The sequence below is a fragment of the Thamnophis sirtalis genome, unplaced genomic scaffold (genome assembly GCF_051295495.1).
Source record: "Thamnophis sirtalis isolate CommonGarterSnake01/CBP01778 unplaced genomic scaffold, rThaSir2_p1.2 scaffold_6, whole genome shotgun sequence".
Classification (NCBI taxonomy): domain Eukaryota; kingdom Metazoa; phylum Chordata; class Lepidosauria; order Squamata; family Natricidae; genus Thamnophis; species Thamnophis sirtalis.
In genome coordinates this window covers 78595525-78610843 of record NW_028261386.1, presented here as the reverse complement: position 1 = coordinate 78610843, position 15319 = coordinate 78595525, and the positions used below count along the sequence as shown (strand labels likewise).

At 38.9% G+C, this 15319-nt stretch overlaps 1 protein-coding gene across 10 annotated transcripts in view; it reads left to right on the top strand.

Moving 5' to 3' along the window:
• The window catches only part of ARID1B (AT-rich interaction domain 1B), a 452871-nt gene that overhangs the window by 147443 nt on the left and 290109 nt on the right, over window positions 1-15319 (top strand). For all 10 annotated transcript variants that reach the window (XM_087718250.1, XM_087718248.1, XM_087718246.1 and 7 more), the window contains exon 4: window positions 11333-11443. In XM_087718250.1, coding sequence (XP_087574376.1) covers window positions 11333-11443 — 111 coding nt within the window. The remainder of the gene's footprint in view (window positions 1-11332; window positions 11444-15319) is intronic.

Below are 15319 nucleotides of genomic sequence, written 5' to 3'. Positions count from 1 at the left end.
GCATCAGGACTCTGGTGCAGCAGGTACAACACTCAAATCAGGCCTTGATTATGCAGTTGTCCCAGCTCTTAGGCAAAATGATATCCTGCCTATCCATCGTGCCGTGGGCGAGGCTTCACTCTCAGCAGCTCAAGTGGCATCTATTACCGCACCAACATGCCAACAACAGCAACTCCCAAGCACTGATCCTGGTCCCCCCTTGGGTGCGTCGCTCCCTCCAGTGGTGGCTGTCCTCCACCCTGGTGAAAGGAACCCTCTTCAAGGAGCCGGACCGTCTAACCATCACGATGGATGCCAGCCTTTCAGCTGGGGGGGGGCTGATTTCTGCAACCAAATAGTACAGGGCAGGTGGTCAGCGACCAAGTTGACACACAGCATCAACTGGCTAGAGTTGAGGGCAGCGAGACTGGCCCTTCTTCCTTTTCAGAGCAGCATCCAGGGACATCATATGATGATTCTCACGGACAATGTAGCAGCCAAGGCACACATAAACCGCCAAGGGAGCACCCGAGCCAAGTTCCTGCTGGTGGAGGCTGAATCCCTGGGAATGTGGGCAGGAAGACACCTGCACTCGATTCAAGCAGAGCAAATCTCCAGGGTGAACAGCATTCAGGTGGATTGGGTAAACAGGGCCACTGTCAAGCACTCGGAGTGGCGCATACATCTAGATCTGTTTCATCGACTGTCGCAGAGATTTGGCCCACTGGTCGACCTATTCACCACCCTGGAGAACACACACCTTCCCAGGTTCTTCGCACAATTTCACTCTCCACAAGTGGAAGGCGTCAACACCCTATATTGCCCCTGGCCGCCATGGCTTCTATATGCCTTCCCTCCATTGCCACTCCTGCCCAGGGTTATTTGGAAAATCTTGGCGGAGAGCGTGGAGGTTCTGCTCGTGGCTCCCTTCTAGCCCAAGAGGACTTGGTTTGCCAACCTGGGTGAGCCTGCCCATCAATCCACTATGGCGGATTCCCAAATAAGAGGTCTCTCTTAGCCAGGGAGCTCTACAACATCCGGAGCCCAGGTGGCTGCAAGTAGCCGCCTGACACTTGAGAGGGACCTCCTGAGCAAGGGTAGACACTCCATTAAGGTTATCCAGACCATTCAGGTGTCCAGACAACCTGTCACGACCAGGATATATGACGCCACCTGAAGGTCCTTTGAAAGATACGACGCATGAGGTAACGCTGACCACGGCTACCGGCCCTCAGGTTCTGGACTATTTACAGGATGGACTGGACCAGGGCCTGGCGCCTAACACCCTCAGGCGTCAGGTGGCTGCCTTATCCACAATCCTCGTGCCGGACAGTCACTCGTCTCTTGGCTGTCACCCCATCATCTGTAGTTTCCTGCAGGGTGCCACCAACCTGAGACCCCCAGTTGTCCATCGGTACCCGTCATGGGAACTCAAAGTTGTGTTACAGGCCCTTATAGGCACACTTTTTGAGCCACTACAGTCTGCCAGCCTGAAACATCTGACATTTAAGACCGTCTTAATTGCCATCACTTCTGCGTGACGGATCTCGGAGTTGACAGCCCTGTCTATTCGGGAGGACTTGTGTCTGATACATCCTGACAAGATGGTCCTCCGGCTGGACCCGGCATTTATTCCCAAGGTTAACTCCTAGTTTCACCGGGCTCAGGAGCTTATCCTCTCGGATTTCTGTCCGCATCCCAAACATCCGAGGGAGAAACCTTCACTCATGTCCTGCAATCCAGACCGGTGCCATGCCATATTACCACACATTCTACTAGGAGCGCCGCCACCACCACAGCCTTGGCGACCCAGGCACTGATAGAGGAGATTTGCAGGGCGGCAACTTTGACTTCCTTATCTCCATTTGTTCAAAACTATAAATTGGACAAATTAGCTTCTGTGGAGGGGCATTTGGGAGGCTTGTCCTACAGAGTATTCATACCAAAGGAGAGAACTTGGACTCATCAGCTTCCCACCCTAGTGACATTTAGCTTGGGTATGTCCCATGCTTCGACTTTCCAAGCAGCGCACAGGAAAATGATCATTGGCTTACCTGAAGGGTCATTTTCTGTGCACTGCGAGGAGAGTCCAACCCCACCCTGGGGCCTTTCTCTGCTGTTTGATAGATATTTTGGACCTTTTTATGGACTTTCTTGTACTACCTTTCAAACGCATACAGATCCACCCCTTCATTGAAAAAAATGGCAGTGAAGGCAACACCAGAGGTGTGGCTAAAGTTTCAATTCAATCCTGGGCAGATTGGCTGAGTTTAACCCATGCTTGGACTCTCTTTGCAGTGCACAGAAAACAACCCTTCAGGTAAGCCAATGGTCATTCTCTGCCTGCCTCCTTCACTCGTTCGGGCAGGCGGAGAACAAAAAGAGGCACGTGTAGCCAAGGGCAAAGGAGGTTGCCGCTTCCTTCCTTTATGTGTTCGGGCAGTGGGGCTGCTTTCTCACACGCCTTCTTTTTTCTCCAGAATAGGTTCTAAAACTTTTTGAAACCCACCACTGCTTTGAAGCAATATTGAAAGCACCGCCTACTGTAGATACATGGAAAATTTGAACTTATTAAACCTGACTATTCTGACTTTGCAAGAAAAAAACAAACCCTATTCAGAACTGCCTATATACACAGATGCTACCTTAATAACTTTTAGATCCTTGGTTAAAATTTGAACTTTTAAGTTTTTACCAATCCTAAACCATGAATCGAATTGAAGATTAAAACTTAAATAATAATATCCTTGCCAAATCTTTCAACTATGTAGGGTCAATTCTAAATTCTGAAGACAGCATTCATGAATGTATCTTCTGTGTATTATTCTGAAATAGAGGCTGTAAATCATTTATTAAATCAGAATTTTGTAAATGCTATATTAAGTTGGATATGCACAATTAATTATGTGAATGATCATTTTGTAAGGTATAGTATTTTTTGTCTGATTTTATTTAGAAGTATTTGCCAAGTTATTTCCTAAGAAAACAACATCCTTTCATTTTGAACTAATTTATTTCTCACTTCATATTTTTTATCCTAAAGGTTTAAACACAAGTACCATATTATTTAATAGATGGATCATATTCTAAATCTCATCTTCCTGCTTTTTACCAATTGTTCCCTCCAAATCCTGTTGATTGCAATATAGCGATTTGAAGAACATACAGCTATGTTTTTCAAACCTGATTTATTTATTTGCTTATTTGTTTACTTGGACTTCTGTGCCACTAATTCTTGCAGGCACTTTAAAGTGGCTTTACAGAATGTTGCTTCCTGTGCATTGTGCCCTGTGCCCTAGTTGGAAAGAAACTCCTAATGCATTCTGAAATTGCACTTTCAGCTATTTTAGAATTGATAATTGACGAGTCTGTAAGTGTCTGCCAAAATGGAGAAAATCTGAATGCAAATTTTAGCCAAGTGCTTTAAAGCCTGTACTTATCATCCAAATTTATCTGCCTCTCTGCAAGTTTGATGCACATGAGAAAAAAATCTATATATACTTGTATATATGTTTATATACTATATCTATCATACATCCTTCCCTTTTCTATGTCCTCCCCAATCAAGAATTAAATCTAAAGTGATAATTTTCAAATGTCATTAAGACTGAAATTCTGTGTCTATCCTTTGAGGTTATATTGTTGTTCCAAACCTGGTTTAGGAAATCTGATGTCAGATGCCTATGCTATCTCTTCACTTTAAAGTAGCTTTAACGAAGTTGTAGAGCAGCTGTCTAGAGTACATGTGGGCTACCTCAGAATCCTTCCTTTCTCCAGATAGATTTGCCCAGCTAAGATACAGGATCTACTCTCCAGCTAATAATGTGTGCTGTAATGTCATCCCTGTCCCTCAGGGATGTCTAGCTCACCTTGTCCTCACCAGAAGTTACCAGGATTATCCAGCTTGCTATGTCCTCTAATTTGGCTTCTCATTTCTTTTTGCCAAAAGTATTCTTGTATTCTAGTGACATAGCAATTTCTAAACAAATAACATAATCGGTGGTTTACAACTTTACTACTTGGGAATAATATCCTGGGCTTAACATGTTTAAAATCACATACCAATATTTAATGACACAAAGACAGATAAAACCAGGCAAAATTGGAAGGGGGGAAATGATTTATAAAAAGCATGTTTGATCAGGAGCTCCCAGTATTTATAACAGAATAGATAGATAGAATTCTTTATTGGCTAAGTGTGATTGGATACACAAGGAATTTGTCTTTGATGCATATACTCTCAGTGTACATAAAGAAAAATAAAATAGAATACATTCATCAAGAATCATAAGATACAACACTTAGTGATAGTCATACGTTACTAATAAGCAATCAAATTATACTAGGGAACAAAGAAGACAATATAAATTTTAAAGATACAAGCAACGGTTATAGTCATAAGTGAAAGAGATAGAAGAATAATAGTCTTAGTAGATAATAACGTATAATTAATAAATAGATAATTAATTTGCCATTTATAAATAACAGGACCTCTTCAATGGTGTGTTCATACTTTTAAATGACCTTTCCAGTTAAAATTGATTGGTTTACTGGATTGAATTTACTGAGAGTATTTTTCTTCTGTCAGAACTTTTATGGAAAACTGACCTAGTTGATTTCATTATACAGTAGCATTGCTGTACAATACAAGGCCTTCTCACTTTCTAACATATTTCACCCAAGTAAGAACAAAATTTCATCTCAAGCAAAAATTAGACAATTTAGAAAATCTATGTAATGTGTTATTTCTAAAATATTTGGTGATGTATCTTTTAAACAAATAAATCAATATAATTATGTAAGAAATTCACATGTATATTTTAATGGAGGGATCTGATTCAATATGCGGTTTAAATGAATTGGTCTTCAATGGCAATGCAAAAATACTTATATGAGTAAGGTGACCAGATTTTCAGATTGGTAAAGAGGGACACCATTGACCGGGACGGGGGGGGGGGCAGCTTGATTAAAAAATTTATATTTTGTCAAAAGGTCACACAAGGCAATTACATGACCCCAGGACACTGAAAGCATCATAAATATGAATCTGTTGCCAAACATCAAAATTTTGATCACGTGATCATGAGGATGCTTCAACGGTCGCTAAGTGTGAAAAATGGTCGCTAAGTGTGAAAAATGGTCATCAGTCACTTTTTTCAATGCCATTGTAACTTTGGTCACTAAATGAACTGTTTGAAAGCTAAAGCTAGCTTGCATTATGCTAGCTTACATTTTCAAGAGAGAGAAGCTAAACTCCTTTTTAGAATTGAAATAGAAATGAGTAGAGTAGAGTAGAGTAGAATAGTTTATTAGCCAAGTGTGATTGGACACACAAGGAATTTGTCTTCGGTGTACATTTAAAAAAAAATAGAATACATTCATCAAAAATCATAAGCTACAACACTTAGTGATAGTCTCTCTCTCTCTCTCTCTCTCTCTCTCTCACACACACACACACACACACACTCACAAACTTCTCTGGATTCAATGGGACTTTTAGAAAATCCCCCCTCCTGTGCACACATTCCCTCTTTCTCTCTCTCCCCTTCTCTGGATTCAATGGGGTTTAGGAAATCCCCCCTCCTCACACACTCCCCCCCTCTCTCCCCTCCTCTGGATTCAATGGGGTTTAGAAAATCCCCCCTCCTCACACACTCCCTCTCTCTCTCTCCCTCTCTTTCTCCCCTCCTCTGGATTCAATGGGGTTTAGGAAATCCCCCCTCCTCACACACTCCCTCTCTCTCTCTCTCTCTATCTCTCTCTCTTTCTCTCTCTCTCTCTCTCTCTCTCTCTCTCTCTCCTCTGGATTCAATGGGGTTTAGGAAATCCCCCCTCCTCACAAACTCTCTCTCTCTCTCTCTCTCTCTCCCCCCCCTCCTCTGGATTCAATGCGGTTTAGAAAATCCCCCCTCCTCACACACTCCTTCAGCCTCTTTCTCCCCTTTCTGGATTTGCTCTGAAGTTTTTAAAATTACCTTTTCTGTAGAGACCAGGTTATCAGCCACGTGACACACACGCTGTGTTTCTATGGAACAGTAATTCCCTCCTCAAACAACAACACGCAATGCCAATTTAGAAGCCCGACAGCCGAGGAGAAGCAGCAGTCCGGGGAGGGGGAGGGGCTGAGCTTGGACGGCCTCGGAGGCAGCTGCTAGCTCCGAGAGAGGGAGGAAGAGAGGGGGGGAGGGAGGGGCTGCTCAAAGCAACAGAAAAAGAAAAAATCCGTGAGGGAAGTCCGTGGTCTCCACAGGAGTAAGTCTTCTCCTCTCTCAGCCATTGGCAACAGCTCCCAGGGACGCACAGGCGGGGATGCGCTCGTCTCGAAGAAGAATGTATGCTCCCAGTTGCTAGGAGAGCCTCAGCGGCTGGAGGCTTTTTCATAACTTTAAAAAAAAATCAGGACTTTTTTTAAAAAAAACCAGGACGTGGGAAAAATTGTGGAAAAGCGTGACTATCCCGCCAAAAGCGGGACGTCTGGTCACCTTATATATGAGGCCTGGAATAGGATAACAATGTAATTTGTGATCAAGCTAAAAGTATGAGTTGCATTAGGAAATGGTTACACTGTAGTAAGTAGTAACAAGACTCTGCACTTAATATTATTGCATAGAAATTCATGCTGTTTTATTTTTAAAGGCATTATTCTTTAAGTCTTAACTGATCATCTGATGATTTTTTTTTATTCTTAGAGTACTAGTAAGGCTTTTAAATCTAAACTATTTTCCGTCTCCATGTTAGGAACTGGCTGTGAGAAATGCAGAGTATAGGTCTGGTTCTTTACCTCTTCAATCCTCTTCTTTGTCACTGTCTCTCTCCTCTCCACTTTGACTGTGTGTTTTCAAACTTTAAACTCAACTCCATTGTAATGCTTACTTATTTGTGAAGTGTCAATGAAAAAAAAGACAGTTGATTAAATAAACAATGTAAATGTTGTTAAGTGTTAGTTTCTGTTGTTGTTGCAGAGGATTTATTGGAGACACTATTATCTGAGGTAGGATGTAAATTTAAAGGGGAAAAATGTTGCTCATTTGTTAGCCTACTAGAAAGCTATCTTGCTTTTTAACTGAGGGAGGGCTGAATGCCATTTGTTGATTTAAATCATGCTGGCCTACCCAGCAGGAAGGCTGTGTCTAGGTAGGAGGAGGAAGAGGACGTGATCAAAACTAATAATCATTCACCCATCAGCATCTGTCACTCTTAAGCCTAACTGGTGATAACCAAAGGGAAAAGATGGATTTCTAAGATTATTTTAGCACATAGTTAAAAGAAGAATGGAAGTCAAAAAAGAAGCTTAATTTCATTAGAACTTTTTAAATTCAACACTATTTGTTTTACATTATAGAAACAGCAATTGACATCTTTATGCTAGCAATCAGAATAAATGAAATTACTAAACTGAACTATGATTATTAGCTGACTTCACTGCACTAAACTTCCATTTAAATTGGAACAAAAATTGTTATTTCTCTTAATCTGTCAAAATGAGAAGACAGTGATGATTAAAAATATACATTTATATTTTGCATTTGGAGGAACCCTTTGGTAACATTTTTATTTCATTTATTTATAATAAAAAATAGTGAGTGAGATAAGATGGGTGGCCAATAAATGTTATAAATAAATAATAAATTATGTTTTTATTTATCAAATTTATATGGCTGCCCATCTCACCATGGGCAACCTTCGGCAGAGTACAACAATAAAATAAAACAACAATACACAAAAACAATTAGTACAGACTATAAAATAATCATTATTGACAATTAAAATACAAATAAAAATTAACATATACAAATCTACAAGACATGGAGAAAGTAAATATATCAACCATAAGAGTAGAGCCATCTTAAGAATATTGCCATTTCTCTGGGACACCCAATCCTGGCGACAAAGTCAGGTCTTGAGGGACTTCTTGAATGTTACTAGTGATGGAACTAACCTGACTTGTGTGAGGGGATAAGAATGTCTCATAATGAGGCAGAAACCACAAGAGGGGAGACCCATCTCCCAGACTCAACAAAATTAAATCCCTAGAAAATGGTACCCCGAACGTGCTTTCTCTGCCAGATCCAGTGGAATGGACACATATAATAAGGAAGATGTAATTGAGTAGAGGTAATTAGCCCCCTGCCATTAAGGGCTTTAAACTAGCACCTTGCATTGGATTTGCAATCAGATTTGTGGCTAAAGCAGCTCATGTTGTAGGAGCACACATAACTGGCTGTATTGCTGCATTTTTCCATGAGTTGAAGCTTCCAGGGCAGCTCCATATAGAGTAGTAGTAGTTCAATCTGAAGGTGACCAAGGCATGAGAGATTTTGAGCAGAACCTCTCAATCTAAGGCTTGGTGCAGTTGATGCACAACATGAAGTTGTGCAAAGATCCTTCTAACCATAAATTCTATGTACTCTTTGAGCAGGTGAGCTTTAATCCCATATTGGGTCTATCTGGGGCAGTGCAACCCTATCAAGCACCAAAAATGGCATAGTCCTAGAACCTAGATCCCAAAGCTACTGAGTGTTGCTGAGTTTCAGCTGAAGCCTGTTGTTCCCCATTCAGACTCTCATCAGGATTAGATGTCCAAAAGTGCTTTTTTCAAGAGGCAACTGGACTTTCTTGTTTTTCTTTGAAGGTGTTTTTCTTCTCTTCCAAGAATTTTCTTCAGCTCTGACTGGATGGTGGGGCTGAAGAAGCTTCTTGGATGAGATGCGAAACATCTTCAAAGAAAAACAAGAAAGTTCAGTTGCCTCTTGAAAAAAAGGGACCTTTGGGACAACCATGACCTGAATGACTGAGAATCTCATAGACAGCTGGATAATTAAGTGATGTTCTTGGTATCACTTTATTTGCTGGGGCAGAAATATATAATTGGGTATCATTAACATACTGGTACCTAACACCGTGATGATGAATGAGTTCACACAGCAGCCTCATATAAATGTTAAATCAAGCAGGAGAGAACACTGAACTCTTTGGCTCCTCCCACACAGTAGGAGCTGAGACCTATCTCCGCCAATCATCACCAATCAAGAAAGGGGAAGGATCAGCATAAGCACATCACAACATCGCATCACCCAATGCCAATCTTCTAAGCCAATGAGAAGGGATACCAAGATTGATGATTAAAAATTTGAGTTCAAATAGGGCAAGGATGGATTCACAACCCCCATCCTGCCTACATCAGAGATCATCAAAAAGTGTAAATAATGCTGTTTCCATCCCATATCAGGTCAGAATCCTGATGATCCAAGATCCTACAGAATACCAATAAGAAGCAATGCCATATCTGTTGAAAGTGCTGTTTAAAAATTATTTCCATGTTTTCAATGCTAACTATGATTCATGTAAAAATAATTGTTCCATTCAGTTGATTAAAATTACCAATTAAAAGACGAGGAAAAAACAAATTAAAATAATAATTTATTAACCAATAGGGAAGAAAGATAAACAAACAATAAAATCTCATCTCCTTTTGAAATTAAAGTTATGTTGATTTATCCTCAAGAGCCAATGTGATGTAGTGGTTAAGGCATCGGACTAGAAACAGGGAGGCCGTGAGTTCTAGTCCCACCTTAGACACAAAACCAGATGGCTGACCTTGGGCCAGTCACTTTCTCTTAGCCCTAGGAAGGAAACAGTAGCAATCCACTTTTGAAAAACCTTGCCAGGGAAATGGCAGAAATTCATCCAGGCAGTCTTGTAGGGAATTGGGGAAAAAGTTATCCTGTATTCTTGGAAGTTAAGCCTGGTTGTTCTTTTATTTCTCAGACTTCCACTTGAATATTATACTATAGTCCAAATAAATCCCATTGACATAGATTGATTTTTGCAGTTTGATTTAGACCACTGTGGAAGTAACATCCATTCACACAGACCAAAATTGAACTTTCCTGAAACCCCAATCTGCACTCTAGGACAATATTATAGAGGGATTGTGACAGAAATATAGGGAATATTTATCTATCCTAAAGGCTATATGATCTACTTCATGTGCTATGGACAAATCAGTTCTGTTTAATTTCGTTAGACACTTAATTGCTTTGATTATTCCTTTAATGCTAATTCAGGAGTCTTCTGATATTTATACTATTCTGAAGGAGGCTGTTATATATAGTTATAGAAAGATAAAATATTCTCTTCCCACAACTTCAAAATAGCCTTATACAATTTTCTAACAAAATGGCTAGGGAAGACAACATCAAGCTTGGAGCAGCAGTTTCATCTTTAGCCAATGGTTGCCCCACCCCGTGTATTCAGTTTGCTAAAGACTTAGAATAACTGTATTGTCATTTTGAATGTACACCAATCAGCATACATTACAATGAAATTTCATTGCATACAGCTCTCAAAGGGTCACCACCTCCAATATACACTACATAAACATGAATGAATGAATGAATGAATGAATGAATGAATGAATGAATGAATGAATGAATGAATGAATGAATTTACCCACATATATTATATGACACAGAAAAACCACACAATCTAGATTTTAGATACATGTACACGGTGAGAAAAATGAATCTTGCAAGTTTAGCAGACGGATGGCATAGGAAACACAGCTGTTAACAAAATCTGGTTGTCCTGCTAGAAAAAAAAAGAAAAACAAAATCTTCTGAAAAAGTAGAGGTACAATATCTAGTAACCATTATTACTATTCAGTGTTTATCTTATATTTTGCCATCCCCAAGCAGTATAATTTGACTTTCTCTAGAGTTAAATTGAATTGAATCCTGTATACAATATTAACAAATGGCATGCCATTAAATTCTCATCACTACAACTTGTTTTTAATCAAATAGGATGCATTCTGAAATCTATAGGATGCTTTCTTTAGAGCTGTAGCATGTATATACTGTATCAGTGGTGGGTTCCGGATCCCGTTCCAACCAGTACAGTTGGAAAGGAGCCTGGCATGTGTCGTACCTGCCTGTGATGCCTCCGCATGCCTCTGCGACGCTCCAGATGCTCGGTGGAGCGTCGCACAGGTGCTGTACATGCCATGTGTGTGCCCGGAAGTTCCAAAGGCTTAAAGGACAGGTAAGGAGCTTGGGTGGGCAGGTGGGCCCTCCGGAGCACTGTATCGGAATGATACCCGGTGCTCTGGGCAGGTTCCGGTATGCCCGTACTGGGGCATACCACCTGCAACCCACCATTGTACTCTATGTACTAAATATGTGTGCAAAGCAAATAGAGAGAATACTGAGGTTTAGTTGAAATTGTGGGGAGGGGGAGTGGAAAGGTATCAACATAGAACTAGATCAGTCCTATAATTAATTTCTCTCCCTTTTTTTCTTTTATCATTGCTAGTATTTCCTATTACTAACATGTAAATGTATATTTTATCTAGGAAATGTCTCAGGAAGGCTATGGAACTAGGTCTCAACCCTCAGTCACCCAGAACAAACCTAACCATGAAGAACTGACCCTAATCCAACAAGAGAGGCCTTCAAGTTTACCAGTAAGAAATTTGTTGTCATTTGATAGTTTCATACTTTACATTGAAAATAATATTTTCTAGTAAAACTTACATTTAATATTTTTTCAAGAGCTCCAATATCAGAATTATGCTTGGATTTTATTTACATGCATGTATTTATTGTGAAATTAATTACCAAAGAAAGCTAGTTATTTTTATGCTATGTTTAAATATATTATAATATTTATATAATAAATATTGGATAATATTTAAATAATAATAAATGCTTAAATCATTTTAATTATGTCAGAATAATAATCCTTTCTGATGTGCTTATGGATACTGTTGAATTTTATAATCCAGAAAAGTATAAAACTATATTAATATTAAATATTTATGCTTTAAAACAAAATATCATTTTATAAAATGTTCTGCTATATATTTTATATCTCAAACAGTCATTGCTTGGGTTTAGTGCTTCTCTTAATACATTTTAGTGAATGAATCTCAGATACAGATCATTATTGTGGATATGTACAAACCATGTTTTTCACGCTATGACAGCATGACCTAATTATTTTGTAGTGTATCATGTCAGCATATCATATCCAAGCAATATTGAAAACATGAAAAAGTGGGATAAAAAACCACTTTTTTAATGTTCTTGTCACCTCTTAATTACAATATTAATTTTGCTGAATGTATTTGAATGTGACCAGCAATATAGTTCAAAATTTACATAATTTTAAAACAATATATTATTGAATCCATATTAGAGTTATTCAGAAAAGTACAATGGTAATGATGATGAAATTTGGAAAATGTAATATACTAATAATAGTAAACTAACATTGTAATCCAAAGAGTTTGCTTATGGCTGCATTGTAGAAACACATATTAGAACTAATACCATTGATTAAAAAGAAAGGCTCATTAAACTTGTTGGGATTTATATGGATGTCAAAATGTTTAAAATTAAATTCAAGTCTATAAGAGCAACCCACTGAGAGTGTTCATGTGTTTAATAGTTAGATTTAGTTCTTTTAAGAATAGCATTGTTTTCAAAATAGTATAATATTAGTAATGCTTTGGAGAAGACAATAAACATCCCTGCTTACCAAAAATCAGGATTTCTATAGATATTTACTTTTTTTTTAGTTTTCTATACTTTATTAATAACAGTGTCTTGATAGTAAATTTGCACGTTCAGTCTCCAAAATCTTCTATGGCTAATATCCTCCTATAAGAAATTAGACTTTGATCTTTCAGGTTGATGAAGAATCTTTCCATATTGAAACTTTATCAAGGCATTTAAGTAGAGGATTATTATCTTTATCAAGTACATTTTGATTTTTATTTCTTTGAGACTAATTTGTAATTATATTCCGACAAAGACAAATGGCTATCAAAAACTTCCAGTGTTGGGGCATTCACAACTTCTGGAGGCAAGCTGTTCCACTGATTAATTGTTCTAACTGTCAGGACATTTTTCCTCAGTTCTAAGTTACTTCACTCCTTGATTAGTTTCCATCCATTGCTTCTTGTTCTACCCTCAGATGCCTTGGAGAATAGTTTGACTCCCTCTTCTTTGTGGCAACCCCTGAGATATCCGAACACTGCTATCATGTCTCCCTTAGTCCTTCTTTTCATTAAACTAGACATACCCAGTTCCTGCAACCGTTCTTCATATGTTTTAGTCTCCAGTCCCCTAATCATCTTTGTTGCTCTTCTCTGCACTCTTTCTAGAGTCTCCACATCTTTTCTACATTGTGGTGACCAAAACTGAATGCAGTATTCCAAGTGTGGCCTTACCAAAGCATTATAAAGTGGTATTAACACTTCACGTGATCTTGATTCTATCCCTCTGTGTTGGCTTTTTTGGCAGCTACTACACACTGCTGGTTCATATTTAAATGGTTGTCCACTAGGACTCCAAGATCCCTCTCACAGTTACTACCATTGAGCAAGGTACCACCTATACTGTACCTGTGCATTTTGTTTTTCTTGCCTAAATGTAGAACTCTCTTCACCATTGAATTTCATTTTATTAGATAGTGCCCAAAGTTCAAGTTTGTCAAAATCTTTCTATATTTTAAGCCTGTCTTCTGGACTGTTGGCTATTCCTGCCAGCTTGGGGTCATCTGAAAATTTGATGAGTTCCCCACTTATTCCCTCATCCAAATTATTGATGAAGATGTTGAAGAGTACTGGGCCTAAAACAGAGCCTTTGGGTACTCCACTGCATACTTCCCTCCATGTAGATGCAGTTCCATTGAGGGCTACACGTTGAGTGTGGTTGGTCAGCCAGTTACAAATCCATCTGGTGGTGATGTTGTCTTAACTCACATTCTTCTACTTTATCTAGTAGAAGGTTATGGTCTACCGTATCAAATGCCTTACTAAAGTCCAAGTAAACTATATTGACAGCATTCCTCTGGTACACTAATTTTGTCACTTTGTCAAAGAATGCAATAAGATTAAACAGGCATGATCTGTTTTTGACAAACCTATGTTGGCTTTTGGCTATTACTTTGTTTACTTCTAGGTGTTCGCTAATTCGTTGCTTGATTATCTTTTCCAGAATCTTTACTGGTATTGAGGTCAGGCTGATAGGTATATATATCATCATTATTATACAATTGTATCACAGCGGCCAGTTGTTTCGCTGGATTTGGCATTGATTACTAGTCGGGCCCCACCCAGGGGCCTAGGACGTCGTAACGTATTTTCGTAATATGCGTGCAGATCCAAGCAGTGCGGCTTTTTGCATTTGACTGATGGTGATTTTGTCAATTTTTAACTGTTTTAAATATAATTCCAGTACTTTTGGAATAGTACCCAGTGTGCCGATTACCACTGGAATTACCACTGCTGGTTTGTGCCATAGTCGTTGAATTTCAATTTTTAAGTCCTGGTATTTTGAGAGTTTTTCACATTCCTTCTCATCGACCCTGCTATCACTTGGTATTGCAATGTCTATGATTGTAAACTTGTTTTTCTCAACCAGTGTGATGTCTGATGTATTATGCGCCAGTATTTTGTCCGTTTGTATGAGAAAATCCCACAAGATCTTGACCATCTGATTTTCGGTGACTTTTCAGGCTGATGTTCCCAACAGTTTGTTGCTGTTTTAATATTATATAATATTATATATATAATTTTTCCATGCCAAACTGCATTGAAATATCGGTGCTGAATACTCGGACTCTGTCAATGATTGGATTTCTTTTTCTGACTTTCCATAGAGTTTCAAATCATCCATATATAGTAAATGCGAAACTTTTTCAGCTTCTTTGGCTGTTTGGTAGCCTAATTTCATTTTTTAAAGATTACTGATAGTGGGATCATTGCGATGATGAAGAGAAGAGGTGAAAGTGAATCACCCTGGAAAATTCCTCGCTTGATATTAACCATTCCGTAGATCTCATTCCCTACTGCCAACTCAGTTCTCCATTGTTTCAACGCCTTTTCAGTAACGCTTGTAATATTTTTGCTAATGCCAGTTGTTTCTAAGCATTTTATGATCCAACTATGTGGCAGTGAGTCAAATGCCTTTTTGTAATCAATCCAGACCATATTCAAGTTCGTTTTTCTGTTCTTATAATTTTCTAATATCATTTTATCAATTAGGAGCTGATCTTTTGTGCCCCTGCTCCTTCTTTTGTTGCCTTTTTGCTCTACTGGCAAGATGTTGTTTGTTTCCAAATAATCCATCATGTTATCTGCAATAATGCCTGTGAGTAATTTGAAGGTTGTTGGCAAGCATGTTATTGGTCTGTAGTTTTCAGGTGTTGTTCCTTTAGTTGCATCTTTCTGAATCAAGTATGTTTTTCCAGTTGTCAACCATTCATCAATTTGGCCCTTTTGTAAAATTTCATTCAGTTGCCTGGCCAATATTGCATGTAAACTGGTCAGATA